Source organism: Ichthyophthirius multifiliis, assembly GCF_000220395.1.
Source record: "Ichthyophthirius multifiliis unplaced genomic scaffold scaff_1120509250841, whole genome shotgun sequence".
NCBI lineage: Eukaryota > Ciliophora > Oligohymenophorea > Hymenostomatida > Ichthyophthirius > Ichthyophthirius multifiliis.
The window spans coordinates 22,906-38,498 of record NW_004086448.1 but is presented as its reverse complement, the minus strand read 5'-3'; the positions used below and the strand labels follow the sequence as shown (position 1 = coordinate 38,498).

The 15,593-nt window shown below is 18.3% G+C and overlaps 3 protein-coding genes across 3 annotated transcripts, besides 14 other annotated features; 1 reads left to right on the top strand and 2 right to left on the bottom strand. All coding sequences in view use genetic code 6, as the record gives it.

Moving 5' to 3' along the window:
• Positions 1-1,759: 1,759 nt before the first annotated feature.
• Positions 1,760-1,796: a microsatellite.
• Positions 1,797-1,911: 115 nt separating this feature from the next.
• Positions 1,912-1,959: a microsatellite.
• Positions 1,960-2,729: 770 nt separating this feature from the next.
• On the bottom strand, positions 2,730-3,732 carry IMG5_099210 (MORN repeat protein; the record flags this gene model as incomplete). Its single annotated transcript, XM_004035397.1, has 4 exons — positions 2,730-2,870; positions 2,923-3,032; positions 3,083-3,346; positions 3,387-3,732. 4 exons carry the CDS (start codon positions 3,730-3,732, stop codon positions 2,730-2,732), a joined length of 861 nt encoding a protein of 286 aa, XP_004035445.1.
• Positions 3,733-6,329: 2,597 nt separating this feature from the next.
• Positions 6,330-6,372: a microsatellite.
• Positions 6,373-6,383: 11 nt separating this feature from the next.
• Positions 6,384-6,433: a microsatellite.
• A 557-nt stretch (positions 6,434-6,990) lies between these two features.
• IMG5_099200 (hypothetical protein) lies at positions 6,991-7,779 on the top strand (the record flags this gene model as incomplete). Its single annotated transcript, XM_004035396.1, has 3 exons — positions 6,991-7,501; positions 7,566-7,666; positions 7,756-7,779. 3 exons carry the CDS (start codon positions 6,991-6,993, stop codon positions 7,777-7,779), a joined length of 636 nt encoding a protein of 211 aa, XP_004035444.1.
• Positions 7,183-7,234: a microsatellite.
• Positions 7,671-7,751: a microsatellite.
• A 55-nt stretch (positions 7,780-7,834) lies between the features above and the next one.
• Positions 7,835-7,915: a microsatellite.
• Positions 7,899-7,947: a microsatellite.
• Positions 7,948-8,778: 831 nt separating this feature from the next.
• Positions 8,779-13,584, bottom strand: IMG5_099190 (PAS domain S-box family protein; the record flags this gene model as incomplete). Its single annotated transcript, XM_004035395.1, has 6 exons — positions 8,779-9,934; positions 9,985-10,945; positions 11,010-11,381; positions 11,464-12,167; positions 12,224-13,079; positions 13,224-13,584. The coding sequence occupies 6 exons, from the start codon at positions 13,582-13,584 to the stop codon at positions 8,779-8,781; spliced, it is 4,410 nt and encodes a 1,469-aa protein (XP_004035443.1).
• Positions 8,858-8,935: a microsatellite.
• Positions 8,891-8,950: a microsatellite.
• Positions 8,894-8,956: a microsatellite.
• Positions 9,695-9,753: a microsatellite.
• Positions 9,699-9,762: a microsatellite.
• A 166-nt stretch (positions 13,585-13,750) lies between the features above and the next one.
• Positions 13,751-13,794: a microsatellite.
• Positions 13,795-15,593: the final 1,799 nt, after the last annotated feature.

Genomic DNA, 15,593 nt, shown 5'->3' with positions numbered 1-15,593 from the left:
TTTTAAATAATAAATCAACTGAATATTACTTAAGTGTATTTTCATATAGATTAATAATAATATTTCTAAATTGTAATATTTGTTTCAAAAATTAAATAAATCCTTTAGTAAAAACATACTTTTATTAATCTTCTTAATATAATACATTTCCTATTATTTTATAATTTCTTTGTATCCTTTTATTCATTTTTAAAGATTTTTATGATTAATTATTTGTAAGTATACTACTTGTAGTTAATTCTCCTTCATTTTCATCACTACTTTAATTATAAATTTCGATTTCTTACTTTTTTTTATATTAAAATTGAATTAAACATATTTTTTTAAAAAATAATAAAGGCTTTACCTTAGTTAAAAAAAAATAGTCAATAATAGAATAATTTTTATATGAAATATTATAAACAAGCCAATTATCATTATCTAAAGTAGCTTCAAGTATCGATAGCTATTTTTTATGAAAATCGTCAACCAATTATTTCTAGAATTTTATTTTTTCGATTTCAAATAACTGGCAATTAAAGCCTTTTTATATTTCTATAACTTCATTTAAATTAGGATTTTCGGGAATTAAAACATATTTATTAAATTAATCTTTCTCAAACTAATTTATCCAATAATCAAAAATATTATTCGAAAGTACGATTATACTTATTATGTATTAGTCTTAAGGATTTAAGATATATTGAAATAACTAAAAAATTTTATTTGAACAAAACTTAATAAGTTCAATTTATAAATGGGTTAATTTACATAATATAGGGATTATTGAATCAAAATCATTATTTTATTCTTAAAGGATCTAATTTTTAAGCGTAGATATTAAAGTAAGTGCTTTAATTAAATATAATTTGAAGATATTTTAGAATAAATTTATAAACTAAAGTAAAAGTATAAAATTAATTTATTTTAAAAAATCTTCTTCTTTTAGAATAGTTTAATTATTTTTTTTATACAATTCAATACAGTAAGCTTTAAATTCGGAAACAATTTTATCCCAGAATTTTTACAAATCATTGATAATATTAATTTTAAAAACTTCTAATTTCATAGGCTCGTAATTTTTTCCAAGTTAGTTTTTCATAAATAAAGAAGAAATATTTATTTCAATACTTTTATTTATATGTATTTCTTTAAAAGTCCATGGAAATTCCATTAAAGATTCGTCAATAGTTTCCTCTTCATAAGCAAAATCTTGGCTATAGTTTGCTATACTATTTGATAATTCTAAGCTTTATTGTTCTATTATTATCGTTTTTTTTTTAATTATTTAAAAATTCAAATTCTCTTGTAAATAAGCTTTCGATTTATCAATAAATTCGGAGTAAAATTCTTAGATTTATTTCTTATGCTGAATTTCGACTTTATCTTGTACTATTTTGTATATTTTTAATTTATTTAATATAGGTAGTATTTATCCGTTATTTTTTTATTTTAATATTGTTAATTTATCTTAAATTTCTTATTATTAATTATTATTATTTAATTGTTTCAAATAATATAGGATTTCGTATGTTTTTTACATATTAATAATCATTTTCTTTTATTTTATTATTTCACGAGCTCTAGTTAATTAAAATTATTTTATTCTGCTTATATCAAGTCTTAAAGTTTATACTTTAACTAAATTATTTTCACATAGTTCGCCCATTGTATGAAAATCAATAACTATTTATAAGATCTAATTAAACCTATAAATTTTTAAATAAAAAGTTAAATAAAACAATTTAATAATTTATTTAAAAAATACAAATTAGTTAAAATATATATATATATATATATATATATATATATATATAATTTATTTATTAATTTATAAATAACATTTTAAAAATATATTTTAAAAAACTTTAAACCTAAAGTACACTTAATGAAATAAGTTTAACTCAACACTATCTAAATATTCATTTAATTTATTTTAAAATTATTTAATTTTTTCTATTTTAAAATCATTCAATTTTTAAAAAAAATCGCATTTAAAATCATCTTCATTAAAGAAATAAATTGGAACATTTCTATAACAATTTTCTAAATTTTTTTTTAAATGCATATCTGCTAATGTATCTTCGAAAGTTTTATTATTTATTTTATTTTATTAATATTCCTTATATCCTAATTGAATATTTTTTTTATAATCGTCGAAATCACTTAAATATATTGTTAATTTTTATATTTCTTATTCACTTAAATTACAATATGGTTATTTTTTTATATTATTTTCAATCATGTCTTTATAATATTCTACTTTTTCTGTAAAATTATCAAATACTTTTAATGCATTTTAAGGTATATTAGAAATTATGTCATTTATTTTTTTTGTAAAATTTGGTGTATCTTATTATGTATGGCATTCAATTTCTTCTTTAAATTATTAAACTGTTTAAGAAGGTTTCCTTGGGAATAACCCTGGAATATCATTTATATCTAAATAATTATTTGTTTTCTATTATTGAACACTTCTGTTTAATTTTATATTATTATTTTATTATTAATCCATTATTGTTATTTTTTATTTTATTTTAAATAATAGAATTTATTTTTTTAATTTGAACAAAATTTTTTTATATATAACTATATTAAATCTTTGTAAATAAAAAAAAAATATTATTTTAATAAATAATATAAACAAAAAAAATAATTATTTGTAAATAAAAAATTAATATATGTTATATATATTATTTTATACACATAATATAGAAATTATTTTTAAATATTTAGTAGTTTATAGACTCTCATATGAACTAATCAATAACTTGTTTTGTTATTTCATTATTATTTTAAGTCTTTTTTTATATCCATTTTATTAGTTATCCATTTTTCCATAATCCAATTTAAGCTTTACCTTTTACATTTGTATATTCTCCTTCTCCATCCTATAATATATATAATAGAAATTAATAAAAAAACATATAAATGAAAAGGAACCTATTTTCCATTTAAAAACTATCCTGTACAAAATGATCTATCTGGCCAATGAATTTCTCCTTTCCCTTGTTTTTTATTTTTCTAAAATTGTCCCATATATTTTTTTCCATCTAAATAAATTAATAAATAATAATATATTTATATATAGAAAAAAAAATACCAGGCCAAATAAATGTCCCAAAACCTTACATTTAATCGTTTTTCCACATTCCATCATAAGTAGAACCATCAGCCCATTTATAAATGCCTTTACCATGAAATTCAAATTAATCGGACGATTCATTTTATAAATTAATTTCTTGTTATTCGCTATTTACACTATTTAAAATGCTTACACTAGCTAATGAATTACTTTAATATTAACTTAAAACACCAAAAGAGAAAGCTTATGTAGTATCTTAATCTAAAAATTATCCTTCATAAACTATTTTAATTTATTATATTTATTTTATTAATAAATATACCATCTCCTTTAAAATTAATAAATCTTCCATAACCCGCTATTTTATTATTTTTCCAATATCCTTCATATAAAGATCCTTCTTTCCATATAATTATACCTCGTCCATTCTTCATTCCGTTTTTCCATTGTCCTTTGTAAAAGGTATTATTTTTAAGTTTATGCCAATCGTAATAATTAGCAAAAGAGTTTTCGTATTATTTATGTTTGTAATTAAGCTCACATATTGTAGATAATAATTGTTTTACTTTTGGATTTAAAATATCTAAGGGAGGTTATTTTATTGGAAAACCGATATAAGATTTAAGAATAGGTAAATTATCTTATGATACTTTTTTTAAATTAATCATTAAAGAATCTTCATTAAACTTTAAGGATTCTTTGAAAAAATTAAAAGATTGATTTTTTTGTATTTAGGATATATTTATATTTTAAAAAAAAATTAATTGTTAATTTTTATCAGATTCCTAATTTTTTTGATTAGAAATTTAAATAGAATTCGTATTAATTATTTCGTTTATGGGAATTTACTTATTTTCACAACAACCCATCTAAGTGCAATTTTTTATATTTTAGCTTTGTATTAGAAACATTTGTTTTATTTTAAAAAAATTGAAATAAAAAATGTGGTATACATTGCGTAAACCATAAAATAAGATACAGTAAGGTATTTATTATAATTAACTTTTAAATAAAACTATTTTGATTTAAAAAATAATGAATATGTAAAAAGATAGTAATTTATATCAATTATCAATAAAATATAGGAATAAAAATTATTTCAAATTATATTTTTTTAAAAAAATATTGACTTCTGATTAGAGTTGAAGATATAATTTAATCATACATATATAAAAAACAAAAATTATTTTTCATAAAACTTCATAATTTTTTGGAAACAAAAAAATTTGTTTTTTTTTTTTTATAAAATACCCAAAAATAAAATAAATAAATAGTATTAAAAAGGAGAAATAAAATAAATAATTAACAAACAATAATAAACAAAAAAATATGAGAAAAAATCTACTTAAATATTTTGGACTTTCCTTTAGTATAGCAAGTGGATATTTAGCTTACGATTATAATACAGAAGAAAAAATAATATTTAGGAATTTAAAAACAATAAAAACAGGCTTATAAATAATATACAATTACAAATTCAAGTTTAATGATTAAAATTTTAATGAAATCCATGAAGAAACCGCAGAGTCATTATATAATTTATGTGTATAAAATGATGGGCTTTATGTTAAATTTGGATAAGGAGTTGCTGCTTCAGAACACATATTACCTCCTGCATATTCAAAATGGTTTTGTAAATTATAAGATAGGGCAAAATCAGTAGAATATGATAAGGTAGAATAAATTATATTATAGGATTTGGGAAAAAAGCCAAACGAGATTTTTAAATATTTCGAAATAGAACCAATTGCAAGCGCAAGCATAGCTTAAGTGCATAAAGGAATATTAAAAAACGGGGAAGAAGTGGCAATAAAAATATAAAAGCCTCATATAGAAAAATAATTTAAAAATGATATGAATATGCATTATTTGTTTTTACTTATGATGGAAAAAGTCTTTGATTTACCTTTAGTCTGCTTTCATGATAATATAGAGTTAAATTTAAAAAAAGAAGTGGATTTTAGGATTGAATAATAAAACTCTTAAAAATGTTATTTAAATTTTTAAAAATTAGGGAAAACAGATGTCTATGTGCCTAAATTTTACTAAGAATTTACCACTAAAAGAATTCTAGTAATGGAATGGATTGATGGAGTTAAAATTACTAACGAATAGGAACTAATTAATAATGGTTTAGATATCAAAAAAGCTATAAATACAACTGTTTAGGCTTTTGCAGAATAAATTTTTATTTCTGGTTTTTTATTTAATTTTTGTTTAAAAAAAATGTTAACTATTAAAATAAAAAAAGGTTTTGCTCATGCTGATCCCCATCCAGGAAATTTACTTGTAAGAAGAAATCCTAATAAAACTAGTGAATAGTAAGTTGTCTTATTAGATTATGGGTTGTGTTATTAAATATAAGATAAAATAAGGTATCAATATTGTTTATTATGGAAAAGTTTATTTTTATAAGATTTTGATAATTTAAAAAATATTGTTTAATAATGGGGAGTTTAAGATGATGAAGCTTTCGCAAGTTTGTAGCTTTTTAGGCCTTATTAAAAAAATAAACCGATAAATGTAGGTATTAATAAAAAAGATGTTTATAATCTATAATTAAAGTTCAAAACTGATTTTAGATAAATGCTTGGCGATACAAATAAATTACCTAAGGATTTATTATATATTAATAGGAATATGAATTTAGTTAGAAGTATTAATAAAAAAATGGGGTCAAAGGTTAATAGGATAAACGTTATGGCGAAATGTGCAGTTAAAGGAATAAATATTTAATAATATGGAATAACTTCATTTTTTAAAATTCTATGGTTTGAAATTAACTTGATATTCTCTTCTATTTTATATAATTTAAATCAATATTACCTAAATTTTACTTAAAATAAAGGATTTGAAGATGTTTTGGATGATAATATAAATTAGGCAGTTGCTGAAAAATATAGATAATATGGAATGATTATTGATTAAAATACATTTAATGCATGAATAATATTTTTTATATTTATAAATTATATTAATATATTTTTTATTATATTTTTATATAAATTCTTGATCTAATCAAATTAAATAATTCCAGTTAAATGAAACTATTATTATGTAGAAATTTGCTTTAATATTTTTAAAATATTAAAAAAAAATTAATTTCTAAAATAACAAGTTATATTAAGACAATATGTTTTATATTTTAAATATTATTTATTACGTATAAAATTTCAAGTTATTTCATATTTAAGTAATATTATACATATAAAAACATAATAAAAATTCTCTATAATTTTTATAATATAAATATTTATTAGAATATAAAATATATAAATATAAAAAAACATAATAATATAAAAAAATATTTTTTTTAAAAATATAAATATATATATATATATATATATATATATATATATATATATATATTTTGTCAAAAAACATAAAAGCATAAACATTTCTTAAATAAAATTATATAAATTACTTAAAAAATTAAAATTAATATTTCTATATAGAAAAATAAATGGAATAAGAATAAGTCCAATAATAATAGGAAAACAATTAAGATTTTTTAATTAATTTAACATAATTAGAAAGTATACCAACATTACAAACAATATGCATAATGAATGAATATATATTAAATACTGCAAATTTTATAAATAGGTAAAACAAAAAACTAAAAAAAAATAATAAAATAGAAAATATATTAAAGAATAACATATTAATCAGAATTAGATTTACTTTAAATAGAAAATTTACTTGATGGAATTGATACAAAACTACTTCTTCTAGAAAAAAAATTAGATTCCGTAAATCCTTTATATTATTAAAATCTTCCATAAATAAAAAAAGTAGAATGTAAGGAATATATTCCTTTGTTTTAGGATAATTTTTATTAAGAATAAAATTAATAAATCTCTACTTAATAATAAAATTAATAGTCTCTTTAATAAACTGATCTAAACTAAAATTCTTAATAAAAAATGAATGAAAATCAAAGTATTCTGCCACCTCCTAATTCTAATGCCCTTCCGGAAATATCTATAACTCCATTTCAACCACCATCTGGTGATAAAAAACAGCCGCTATTAAACGGAACGCCTACACATACTTCTATAGGAATACCTCCACCACCTTCTATTAGTTTACCTCCAATATTTGTTAATAGTATGGCGCCTCCTCCACCTCCTGGTGGACTACTTCCTCCTCCACCTCCTGGCGGATTACAACCGCCTCAAAAATCTGTTGGCTTACCAAAAGATACTGCTATTCTTGCTCCTCAATCTAACTTACTTATAAACACACCAGAAATAATACAGTCTGAAATAAAACCTCAGGAAACTATTGAAAGTACTAAAAAACAATCTAAGGCACCTGTCTTACCTCAAACTTAATCATAAGAATAGAATACAGTTGAAAATAATTAAAAATCATAAGAAAATAATTTAGAGGAAAATAACTAAACAGCAATCGAAAATAATAATGAACCGCCAGGTAAAAAAGAAATATAAAAAAATAAAATAAATATAGAAATATTATATTAAAATTTAAAAATAAGAACATTTAAAAATATATATGAATATGATTAAATATAAGATTCCTAAAATAGCAGTAAAATAAAAAATGGTTGCAGAAGGTTATGATCCAGATGAAATTGATGTAAATATAAATATATATATATATATATATATATATATATATATATATATTTAAATATATATATCTATTATTTTTATAATATATAAAAGTAATACATACAGAAGAAAATATGATAAATTAATATAATTATTAGACATTTTTTATTATCTTTTTTAATATTGTTCTTATTTATTATTATTATTATTATTATTATTATTATTATTATTATTATTATTATTATTATTATTATTATATATTTTTTTTTATTATATATATCAATATATTTATTTATATATATATATATGTTTTGTCTCAAAATCCCAATTTTCTTATAATTTTTCAATCAACATTACTTCCTACAGTTATAAAAGCATGTCTAAGCTTATTATGTCTTAATATTATCTCAATAGGCACCATATTCAGCACACCTTTTGTCATAAATACTTTTTTTATTAAAGCTCCTATGTAAGGGAACCAGGCGAAAATATATACAGAAAATATGACAATTAAAAAAAGACAAAAGTTAATTTAATCTATCATAATTTTAAAATTTAAATATGATTTTATATTATTTTCATAAATTTTATCCATTTAATAAATACATGGAATAATAAAAATCATTAAATTTCCAATTTCTGTATATAATTTGCTTTAAAGTCCGTTTATAGCATATTCTTTTTTATTTTAATTATTATCAAATAGATTTATATAATTTAATATTTATGTTCCACTTACACTAATTTAGTTAATTACTCTTTCCAAACTTTTATCTAAAATAGAAATATCTTTACATGATATTTAATATACATCTGAAATTGTTAGAGAAGAATATTAACAGACAGATTCAAAGTTTATTTTTTGAAACAAATATTTATATTCATTAAAATAAGTAGGAAAATTAAATTTAAAACTATTTATTATGTCTTTGTCATTATTTATTATTTCTAAATAATATTAATCTAATAAAAAATTTCCAGTATTTTTATCATTTAAATGTTAAAGACTATATAGGTTTTCTTGTAAAAATATTTAATAATATTTCAAAACAAACGGCCTTATTTTAATATACTAATTATGTTTCAGGATATTAAATAAGTTATCCTAAAAATTTTTTTCAAAAGTAATAAAATTTATCAAGAAATAAGAAATAAATATAAAAGAAAAAAAAGATAATTAAAATATAACAAGATTACTAAAATAATTAAAAAAAATTATATATATATATGATATATAAAATAATATATAATATTATATATATTTATATATTTTTATATTTATATATTTATATATTTATTTTATTTATATTTATTTTCATTATTTTTTAATTACTTCTTATTATTTTTTGAAACTAAATTTTTTTAATTTTCTTCATTTTCTTATTAATTGTTTTCAATTAATTTATTTTTATTAATTTATTACATATTATCTGTATTTATTGTATTATTTTTTATTAGGCTTTATTATTCTTTTTAATTTATTTCATCTTTTACATTTGAATTTTCATTATTTATATACAATATACTAATATTATTATTATTACTCTGTATTGTATTACTATTAATTATTAATCTATTTTTATTCTATATATTTTTTCTTTCAATATATGTTTTTATATATTCATCACATTTATTCGCAAAAATTTCTAATTCTTTTATTGGTACTGCAGCAAAGAATCCTAAAACACCATAACTTGATTTTTAAACATTAATTATAATAGGTATAATAATTATTAAAGAAAATGTAATTAGAAAGATTGCAATAATCATTATAATCATAAATATATCAAAAAAATTATCAATTAAACTTATGTAAAAATTATTATATATCAAAGCCAATTATTCAGCACCTTACCTTATGGAAAAAAGACCGTTTTAATTAACATAATAAAAATATTATTATGTATAACTATATTCATTTTAATTCAATTATATAAAATCTGTTAATGTAGAATTTGCAAGTCCGCCAGATTAAGCAATATAAAAGTTTATTGCATCAGTATAATTGGTATTCACGTTAATAGTAGTACCGTTTGATAAAATTTTCTTTTAAATATATATATATATATATATATATATATATATAAATATATATATATATTTAAATATATAAAATTATATTTATACTTGTGTATTTATTTCTATAGTGTTTATATCATATCCTTATCTTCTTTCAATATTAATTTTTGCTTTAACAACATCTTATTATAACTAATTCAATATTTAAATTTTCTAATCTAATAAATTTTATAAAACTTTACTTATTATTTATTTATTTTAATTTTCGTAACCACTAAAATTAATTATTTTATATTTTAATTTTATTATAATAATATTATATACTTGCTTATAAGCCATATTTTTCTTGTTATAAAATTAACTTCTGCAATTAAATAATTTGTATTAAAAGCAGAATAAACAGCTTCTATTCCGTCATTAATTGCCTATTGCTGTTCAGATTTAATAATAAATTCTGATGATGTTATAATAATTAAAGATAAAAAAATAAAGCCAACACTAATTTATAAATTTTTAATTGATTTTGGAATTTTATATTAAGAAATGGAAGATTTAATATCTTTTAATTGTCTTATTTCTTCAGATTCATTTTATTAAAAATTACTACTTAGCTTTTAATCGTAATTATTTTCATCTATTAGATTAACTTGTTTTTAATTTTCGTTATTATTACTGATTGGATTCCTACTTTAATCATCATCTTTATTTTTTATATCTAAATTTTTATTATCACTTAATTTTTTTTCAATTTATATTATTTAACTTTATTCTTATGTTTATTTTTAATATTAGGTTTATCCAACCAAATTTTATTGATCACTTAAAATTATTTTTACTTATTAATCACTTTCAATAAATTTTATTATATGTATTTTCGTTTACTTTTTTGTTTTTAAATATTTTTTATTATATAAAGATATTTTAAAATTTTATTAACTTTTTATTATTACCTAATATACGAATTCTTCTTCTAACCAAACATTAATTTAGGCTTTTTTGTATTTATTTTAATTAAAATTAAAAGTAGTATCTTTTTCAACTTCTAAATTATTTTAACTATATAAATTATCTTCTAGACTTTATTATGAGATTAAGAATATATCTCCAATTATTGTAGTATCCATGGTTATTTATGCTCCATTATTTGTACTCATTTACAATAATATTTCAGGTTGAATTATTTAAGGACATATTAAATCAATTGTAAATTAATTACTCATAGGACTATTATTATTAATCAAAGATGTAGGTATTCCAAAATTTTAGTAACACCCTTATGTAATACCTTTAAATAAATCAGGACAAATTATATATAACATATATATTTTTGTAAAAAAAAAAAAAGTTACCAACTAATACTTAGTTTTATTTATCTTCTTCAACTTTATAAATTAAGTAATTATAAATTTAATCTTAATTATCATCATTTCTCTTATAAGGACTGCAATATATTTCATCTATTTCTTTAAAAAATCCGACAAACTATAATCCTTCCTCGAGATTAGGTAATATTTTTATCATTAACAAACAAGGAATTATAAATCCATCCTTATTAACAGGAGTTATCAATCTTTCAAAGCCAATAGCCTTTGGAATTGAAGTTTCGATATAATTTGAGACTAGATTATCATGAATTGATTAAATTAACTTAGGCATTATATAATTTTTAATATTTTAATTTATTATTTCTTATTTTGGCCATCCTAAAATTCTAGTAAAATCTTTTTTTAAAAAAAAACAAAAAAAACAAAATAAAAAGTAAAAAGTAAAAAGAAATAAGGTAAAAAATTAAGTAAAGTTTACCATAATTTGTATTTTAAACATAAAATTTTGTGGAAATATTTGCACTCATTAATAAAATTCCTGTGTTTGAATTTTCGTTATATTTCATGTTTTAATTATCCCCTAATTATTTAGTAACTACTGCACTTTTACTAATATAAGCTGCCTATTCGAAATATTCTTAAGCCATAATCTCATTGTTTATAATATTCTTTACAAAATATCCATAAATCAATAATGATCTAATATTATTTTATCTTATTAAACATAAAGTACTATAGCATTATTAAACATCTTCTATAGTATAAGTAATTCTACTACCTATAATTTAAAGTTTTTCTACATCAGGGGATTCTTCTAATAATTCTCTCCAAAACTCTAAATGCATATTAACTGATATTTCAAGTGATTTTATAAACTTAACGAATTATCCCTCATAATGTACGATTCCGTTTACGTCTACATCTTTATTTTATTCGTTTCTCATATCAGTATCAATTATGTCGATTTCTATTATATTTCGGTAACGAACCATTGCAAATTATTCTTTTATTGTTGATTTATGCGTTTCTGCGATCATCATTTCTGTTAAGGCACGAAATTTTAATTTAAGTTTTTCATGGTAAATATAGGCGTTTAATAAATTTAATTTAGCACTTTTTATGTATTTTTTTTGTAATACATTTATTATAGATTTGAGAAATAAATACCATTTTAATTCTTCGCTTTAAATTAAAAAATGTTTAAAAATATTTTTTCTATAAAAAAAAAATATTTTTACTTGTCTTCATTTCCTTTAAAAATTTCTATATTACAACATTTACTTTTGTCTATTAATATTGAACAAGGACAAATTTCAGAATTTTCTTTACACTTTTAATTATGAATTTTTAATATCCCTTCAAGTAATATATTAGAAATTCTATTCTTTCTATTTTCTATTAAATTAGATAGAATAAGAAAATAACATTCCATATCTTCTGGCTTTTTTATCTCAGAAGAAAAAAGTATACAATATTTTTTATTTTTTAACTGAATAAGATTATAGAATAATACATTAATTGAAGGAAAGCCAGCTAATAAATAAAATAATGTTCCATTTAAATTTTTAATATTTCCTTAATTTTTTAATAAACCTTAAATATAACAACAAGCAGATATCCAAAATAAGCTAACTTCACATACTATACTAAATATTGCTGTATTCTATGTGTAATATGGCATTTTATTATATAATTCTAATAAAAAAACTAAAGTAAAAAATATAATTATTAATTATAAGTTATTCTAAATAGATGCTTTATGATCTAAAGCAAAGTAGGAAGATAATAATATTTTTAATATTAATTTAATTTGGCATATATAATTAGGCTAAGAAGCATAAGAAACTTTTGAAAACGGGTTTATATCATTCATTAAAAGAATAAAAATAAAACAAAAAAAAAATTATATAATTATAGCTAATATTGTTATAACAACTTAAATAAAATACATTTCGTTATAACATGTTATATCTTCAAATTTTTTTTAATTACATAATAATATATTTATAAAAATATCAAAAAAAGGAAGAGGTTGTATTGTTTTTACTAGAGTTCCGTAAAAAGAAAGAAATTTGCAAGAATAGCTTAATAATCCTATAATTGTTCTTTTATTATTTATAATTTTTAAAAATACTAAAAAAACTTAATTAATTTTACTTTTTTTTTTATTTCTTGAAACATATAAATGATATAATAAATATTATCAAAACTATTAGATTTAGCCCGAAAAGAAAATACCCAATATTTATTATAAGTTATCCATTACCTTAATTTATTATTGCTTAGAACTTAGAATTTATAAAATTTTTTTTTTTAATTTAATAATTTATATAATTATTTATGTATTTACTTAGACATAGCCAAATATATTTTGTACAGTACTAATAATATTGCTATCCCAAATATATTTTAATTAAGGATGAAGAGAAAAGTAAATAAATTATATTGATTCTATTATTAGAAGAATTCTAAAAAGAAATGGTGAAACAATATTTACATCAATTAAGTAATTAGTAAATTAAAAAAATTGAAGTTTTATTTCATTTAAAATTATTTCTAAATTAGATAAATCTTCATAAACTAATTTTTTATTTTACATAATCATTTTTAAATAATTGCTTATTTTATAAATTAAATTTTTTATATTATTAAAACAATTCCTTTTTGAAATCAAAATATAAAAAATCAATCAATTTTGTTTGTATGTTTAAATTATTATTATATTATAATATTTCTAAATTTTAAATCTAATTAAGTTTAATTTATAAATTATATTTATTTATATTAAATAATTTTTTTTTATATAAATCTAAAATTAAATATAGACTATAAAAATGGATTGTTATTGTGCTTCTAAAAATTTATATAAATTTGACTAAAATAAATAATTCTTATATAAAAATTAATTAGATGGATAATTTTAATCTTATTAATATTAAAGGTAATTAGACAATAAAATATTAAATCCTTATTAGTCTAAATATTATAATATATATAATTAAATACTTGAATAAGGATCATATCCTTATTAAGATATTAGTTCTATAGAATTTGAAGAAATACAATAAAATCCATTTAAATTTTATAAAGAATATATACAGTTAAATAAGCCATGTAAAATATTAAACGCTATAAAAGATTGGTCTGCATTAAAAAAATGGGAAGATACATAATACTTATTAAATAAAATGAGCAATAATTAAATTACAATTGATATAACACCACATGGATTTGCGGATTCAATCTATAACTAATTTTTTGCACAACCATTATAAAAAAAAGGAAATTTCGAATAGTTTTTAAAACTTAAAGATAATAGAAATTGCGTAGCTTATATTTAGAAATAAAACGATAATTTAAGTTAAGAATTTAATTTTTTAATTGAAGATATTACTAATAAAACTAATTAAAAGGACATAAAAAATTACTTTTAGGAAAACTTTTTTAATAATTAAGAACCGGACGCAGTTAACTTTTGGATGGGTCAAAGTGATACTGTATCTGCTCTTCATAAAGATCCATATGAAAATATTTATGCAGTTATTTAAGGAGAAAAACATTTTACATTAGCGCCTCCAACTATATACCCTTTTACTGGGTATAAACCTTATAAAAACTGTATATGGAAATCAAATGAAGATTTTTCGTAATGGTGGCTTGAGTCAATTAATTATAATAATATAAAATAAGAAAATGAATAAAACTAATATGATGAAACTTTTTGGTGTACATATAATCCAGATCTTGAAGAAGATTATGAAAAGCATTTTAAAAACTTACCTTTGTATCATGTAATTATCAAAAAAGGAGAAGTTCTGTATTTACCATCTTTATGGTACCATTAGGTTACTTAATATTCATAGTAAAATTAATATATAATTGCAGTTAATTTTTGGTATGATATGTAATTTGATCATAAATATTAATTATTTGAAACAATTAAAAATTTAGCTGATTTATAAGAGTGAAGTATAACTAATTCTTTTAGAAAAAAAAAAAAAAAAAGTTAAAAATAAAATATATTTTTTTTTTTTCTAAACTTGAAAAATAAAGAAAAATTTAAAATATAAAGTTTATTATTTAATTCTTATATTTTATGTTATATATTATTCTTAATTAATTAAAAATTAATTTTAATGTATATTAAAATTACTATATATTTTTCATATTTAAAATAATTAAATGATCTATGTTTGTTATTTTTTTAATGAAAACAGATTAATGAAACTTTAAGTATTAATGTTATTTTTTCATTTTATTTCTACTTCTTCATGTTTCTATATTAATTTTGTTGTTGCTTAGTTTAATACGCAAAAATAGAATAATCTAATTTTCTTATATTCTATAGCAAAAAAATCAATTAATTAAAAAAAAGATTATATCTTCTTTAAATATAATATCATAATTCAATAATTTTTTAATATATTTATATATAAAAAATTAAACTAATAAAAATAAAAAGAGTTTATTCTAATGAAAAATTTTTAAATAGTTTTTTTTTGAAAATGATTATTTCAATTTTGCTCTATTTAATGAAATTTAAAGAAAAAAGCTAAACTCACGTAAGAAAATAAAAATAAAATAAATAATACAAATACCTTAATGATA